General features: G+C 48.7%; 1 protein-coding gene across 1 annotated transcript; it reads left to right on the top strand.

Moving 5' to 3' along the window:
• The first annotated feature begins 4,061 nt into the window (after positions 1–4,061).
• On the top strand, positions 4,062–4,862 carry LOC119444893 (ubiquitin-conjugating enzyme E2 Z). The gene has a single exon (XM_037709233.1). The coding sequence runs from the start codon at positions 4,062–4,064 to the stop codon at positions 4,860–4,862; it is 801 nt and encodes a 266-aa protein (XP_037565161.1).
• Positions 4,863–5,295: the final 433 nt, after the last annotated feature.

Raw genomic sequence — 5,295 nt, 5'->3', positions numbered from 1 at the left:
AAAAAAAAAAAAAAAAAAACACCCGGCAGAAGACCACGCCTGCGTTGACTACGCCAGCCTAGCGGCCAAGAAGCCGTAGGCACCGCCGACACCGGCCGACACCTCCGTTATCTCCGTCAAACCGGTCAAATATAAGGTCCCTTAGTCAAATGGCGACGAGCGCGCCCCCCGCTTGACTAGAGTGTACTAGAATACTTGGGTAGAGGAAAGAGCGGCGGGCAGCGCGTGAGGCACTTGATGTTAACGCTACCAGGTGGCGCCAGCGGCTCCTAACCGAGCCGCTGGCGCCACCTGAGAATTACAATAGGTACGAAGTGGTGAGAGGGATTTGGAAAGGGGTGATGGTCCCTAGTTTGACTTTCGGCAATGCGGTCCTGTGCATGAGATCAGAGGTTCGAGCAAGGTTGGAAGTTAAGCAGCGAGGGGTAGGTAGACTGGCTCTGGGAGCACACGGAAATACACCAAATCAGGGGGTACAGGGTGACATGGGATGGACGTCATTCGAGGGCAGGGAAGCCAGCAGCAAGATAGAATTTGAGGAGCGATTGAGAGAGATGGCAGAAAAGCGGTGGGCAAGGAGAGTTTTCAGTTATTTGTACATGAGGAATGTTGATACAAAATGGAGGAAGCTGACCAGAAAACTGTCAATCAAATATTTGGACTGCAGGAGGGGTGCAAACCAGGAAACAGCGGTTAAGAAAAAGGTTAAGGAAACAGAGAGGGGTCTGTGGAAAACAGGGATGCAGACGAAATCAGCACTGGGCACATACCGAACTTTCAAGCAAGAAATTGCCAAAGAAAATATCTACGATAATTCTAGGGGAAGCTCTTTGTTGTTTGAAGCCAGGACGGGAGTATTGCGGACTAAGATGTACCGAGTCAAGTACCAAGGTATAGACACGTTGTGCTGTGCGTGTGGAGAAGAAGAGGAAACGGCTGAACACCTCATACTTTTCTGTAAGGGGCTTAACCCTACAGTGCAAGGCAACGGGGCTGATTTTTTCAAAGCATTGGGGTTTAGGGACAGTGAAGGCAAAATAGACTTTAAGCGGGTAGAAATAACCAAACAGAGGTTATCTGATTGGTGGATAAAATTAAGGCAGGGGTGAAATTTCACCCACCACAAAGTACAAATTATGTTAATAGTCATGGCTGGGTGGCGTATGCCACCGCCCGATTTAAAGGGTTCAGCCTCATCCATCCATCCATCCATCCATCCATCGAGCACCAGCAAGCGCTCGAAAGCGGTCAGGCAGCCTCAAGCACGGAAGTTTTCTTTTATTATTACTGCAGTTATGCATAGTACTCGCGCTGCAAATGTCATTGATAGCTTATGAGCGAATTAATCAAAGCAATATGACTTCAGCAGGGCTAAGCTTTCGTCAGATTACCTCCGCTGAGGAGACGGCGCCAAGGCACGAAGTGCGTGAAGCTTCGCGCTTATAGTAAGAAGTCGTCTTAGGAGATCTTGCGCGGAACGGCGACGTCTGCGTCAATTTACTGACGTGTTAATACGAACAGCCCCTGTGAGATGCATACATCACGTCACGAGTACACGCTCCGGGCACTTCGTACTCTCGCCAGTTCCTTTATCACAGGCACGCGCCTTCGCGGCACTAACAGACAGCAATTCCAGGTGTTCTGCGCGTTTCTTTTTTCATATTTTGGAGTAAATTTTAAATTAAATCGCGATATAATTATTAGGCACGCCGTAGTGGGGACTCCGGGTTAATTTAGACCACCTGGGGTTCCTTAACGTGCACTCAATGAACGGTACAAGGGTGCTTTTGCATTTCGCCCCCATCGAATGCGGCCGCCGCGGCCGGTATTCGATCCCGCAACCGCGGGCTTAGCAGCGCAGCACCAAAGCCCCTACGCCACCACGGCGGCGTAATGTTTTGTCCGTGGAGTGGCAAACCTCTCCTCTTTTGTTACGGTTTTCTCTTGTTCCTCAAACACAAGACGAAGCTATCGTTTCATTTAATACTGAAGCATATAAAATGCAAAATTGAAGAAAAAAAAACATTTTTTACAGACCAAGTGTTCATTTAAATGCGTTGGTTCAACACATGTGCACCAGGTATAATCACAACACAATTTGTTCAAAGCTGGTGTGCGTATACTGTTCACACGAAAGTTTAAAGGAACGGAGTAAGGTTCCCTGAAAACCAAGCAAGCACGCTCATGTGCAGCGGCTTAGCTTTAGGTAGTTAGCAGTTTCCGGTTTCTGGCACCCAGCGCCAGAAAAAAAAAAAAAAAAAAAGCCCTTACAATGAAGTGCAGACGGGTAGTCGGCTAGTCGCAAACCGCCGACGTTTCCGAGTGTGGCCTATTTGTCTTTGCGGTGCAAATTCTTATTCCACTGAATTCGTTGGGCTTCGTCTTTCGGGGCTTTAAACAACGACAACGTCCGTTCATTTAGCTCACGAAATCCGTGTACCGACTCTTGCAACCTCATCTCATCTCCCAATTGTTGGCTCATACCCACTACGGGGGATGCCAAGATTCCGGTGATTTAAACTATATATGTTTATTAGAATTTAAACAAAAACTAAATTTGTATAGCAGAAATTAGAAAAATACCACAATGAATTTTAAGATAAATAATTTTGACATAAAAAAGGTAAATAATAGGAATAATTCATAATTCTAGAAATCCAGCAAGGTACTCTTTTTGTGCCTCTTATGAAATTGTTAACTCCAAGAAAAGCATCCTTGTGGCTGTGTCCCAGTGAAGTCACCCCAAAAAGAGAGAATCTTTGGTGAGGTTAGTCTTTCGAAAGGAAATTTCTAAGGGTTTTATCAGTCTTAAAATTCGGTGGCACAACAGAATAACTTCTTGTTGGGCGAGTTGGTGTTTACACTAGCGCTCGTCTTTCCTTTCGTCTCGTCTTTCGCTGTTGTCTTTTATTTCGAGTTTTGCGCTAATAAGTATCATGTTCGGTGGCACAAGAGGAAAAAAATAAGTGATCAATGAATTCAGGTGCATTGCAAAAAGAACATAGAGGTGACACAGCGAGACCAGAACTGTGTAAGTAAAAATTTAGAAGCGGTATATGGCATCTCATATTTGTAAAAGAATCTGACACCGATTATTGTTCAACGGTAAACAAAGATAGTGGAAATCAGAAGAAGGCGTTAAAATAGATTTTGCGATAGCGCAAGAAAATCTAACGTGTCGGAAACGCGGTAAAAGACGCAGAAAATGCGTCCGCAACCTCACTGACAGCCGCTACTGCGGCCGCGATCTCCTCGGTTTTTTGACGCCAGCGCCACGCGCGGCGGTTACAGAAGTGGCAACAGCTCTCCCATAGGCCGTGCCGCGCGCTCTTTCCACTACCCAAGATATTCTAGTACACTGTAGCTCGACGGTACAGGGAAGGGTGACATCCGCGGCGCCGGAGTCTGCAAACTGAAGAAGTAATCTAGTAACGTTGATCTTGTCCAGCTGTCTTTATTGCCGACGCTGTGCACATCCTGAAGTGCCATTTCCTGACAAAACTGGTGGAGGTGCTGGGTACGGTTCATCCGATGCCACAAACCCCTCCTGGTAGCGGGATTACCAGCCCGTTCTTATTGGTGAAGAGGACAAATGAGTATTAAAGAAGCCACAAAATTGAATCTCGCAGAAAGAACCACTGAACATTTTTTTTTTTTCGCGGGGGAATAATGCGTAGGAGCGGGAACAGGGATTCGCCCCAAAACTTTGCATACGATGCACGCTGCAGCTGTGCTGATACAGGCGGCGTATTGCTGCTTGGAACAGGACTTTGGATCCCTTGCTCAACTTCATTTCTCACGAGAGCAGAAATGAAACCCAGCTAATTGGACTGAGGCGGGAAGCAGAGCTGTTGAAGTAATCTAGTAACGTTGGTTGTTGTTGCCTCAAAACATCTAGTAACGTTGATTCTGGGTCCATCCCCCATTGTGGGTATATGCCATGTGTTAGAGAAGCATCATCATCATAATCATCAGCTTTTATGGCGTATGCCAGATCTGTGTAAGCCATGTTCAGATCAATCAGCGGCCTCTTCAGACAAATTATGGATAAGGCGAGAGAAATGCCCCAACAGACGCCCGCACATATACCGCCAGACGTTTGGGACCCCATCCCATACGGGAACGCACAACCGACCGCGAATTGCTTGTTGACCGTCGTGCGTCACATCGCGGACTTGAACGACCACCGTCCCCGTGGGGTGTTCATCGAGCCGGAGGATGACGACGTGACCAAGATCCACGTCATCGTCATAGGTCCCGAAGGCACACCCTACGAAGGGGGCTTCTTCCATTTCCTGCTCAAGTGCCTCCCGGACTACCCCGCCAGGCCACCACTGGTGCGCCTCATGACCACGGACTCTAATCGAGTGCGCTTCAACCCGAGCTTCTACGAAAACGGCAAGGTGTGCCTGGCACTACTGGGCACGGACACGACCGGACCTACTTGGACGCGGTACCACAGCATCACAAACGTGGTGACTGCCATCAAGTCGTTGCTGTCGAACGAGAATCCCGTCACCGAGGGGTCAGCTTTCGGCGTCATACCGGCCATGGGAACGTGGCTGAACAGCGGCATCTGCTATAACACCGTCTTGCAGCACGAGACCATCAGGGTCGCGGTGTGCGATGCGGTCGAAGACTGCCTGAGAGGCAGTTCCCTTTGCCCGAACCTTCTCAGGGACGAGGTGGTGAAGCACTTCTCGCAGATTTACGGCTACTACGAGAAGGTGGTCAGGGAGCGGCTGCCTCTGACGGGTTGCTTCATGAACGACGCGTTCGACGGCGGCATCGCCGCGTTTCAGTACGAGACGCTCCTGGCGCGTCTTCAGGATCTTCACGAGAGGGTCGCCACGAGAAATTAATCTCCCGCACGTGTGCATGTCCTGCGTCCAGTCCCTATAGCACAGAAGGCTGCAGCCGCTGCTGTTCTCGGGCATACCTGCTTGCGACCGGTGATGTTGGCCATCCGTGATGAAATTCAATCACGCCACTCGCACGAGTGTCCATTCGCGCGAAATATTTTTGGTTCTCACTGCCAGAACGACACATCACGCTTCTGCAGTCCCTATAGCAAGCAAAATTTTAAAGACTCCGTTGAGACTTATTTGAGAGGGCGACGTTCCCAGCTTCAGAAACGCTTCTTTGCTTTTTGAAGCAATTTTGTGGAGATAATACAAACGTGATGACTCTGGAGCAGTGTCCCGCAGTTCATTGCAAAAGTGGTTGCCCCTTAGCTTAACACTGTGTACCACACATAGCTGCTTCGTTGTGCGCTTTACGCTTAACGGAGAGGTA

The sequence above is a fragment of the Dermacentor silvarum genome, chromosome 3 (genome assembly GCF_013339745.2).
Source record: "Dermacentor silvarum isolate Dsil-2018 chromosome 3, BIME_Dsil_1.4, whole genome shotgun sequence".
Classification (NCBI taxonomy): Eukaryota; Metazoa; Arthropoda; class Arachnida; order Ixodida; family Ixodidae; genus Dermacentor; species Dermacentor silvarum.
The sequence above is the reverse complement of the archived record's forward strand: the minus strand, read 5'-3'. Positions and strand labels throughout refer to the sequence as shown.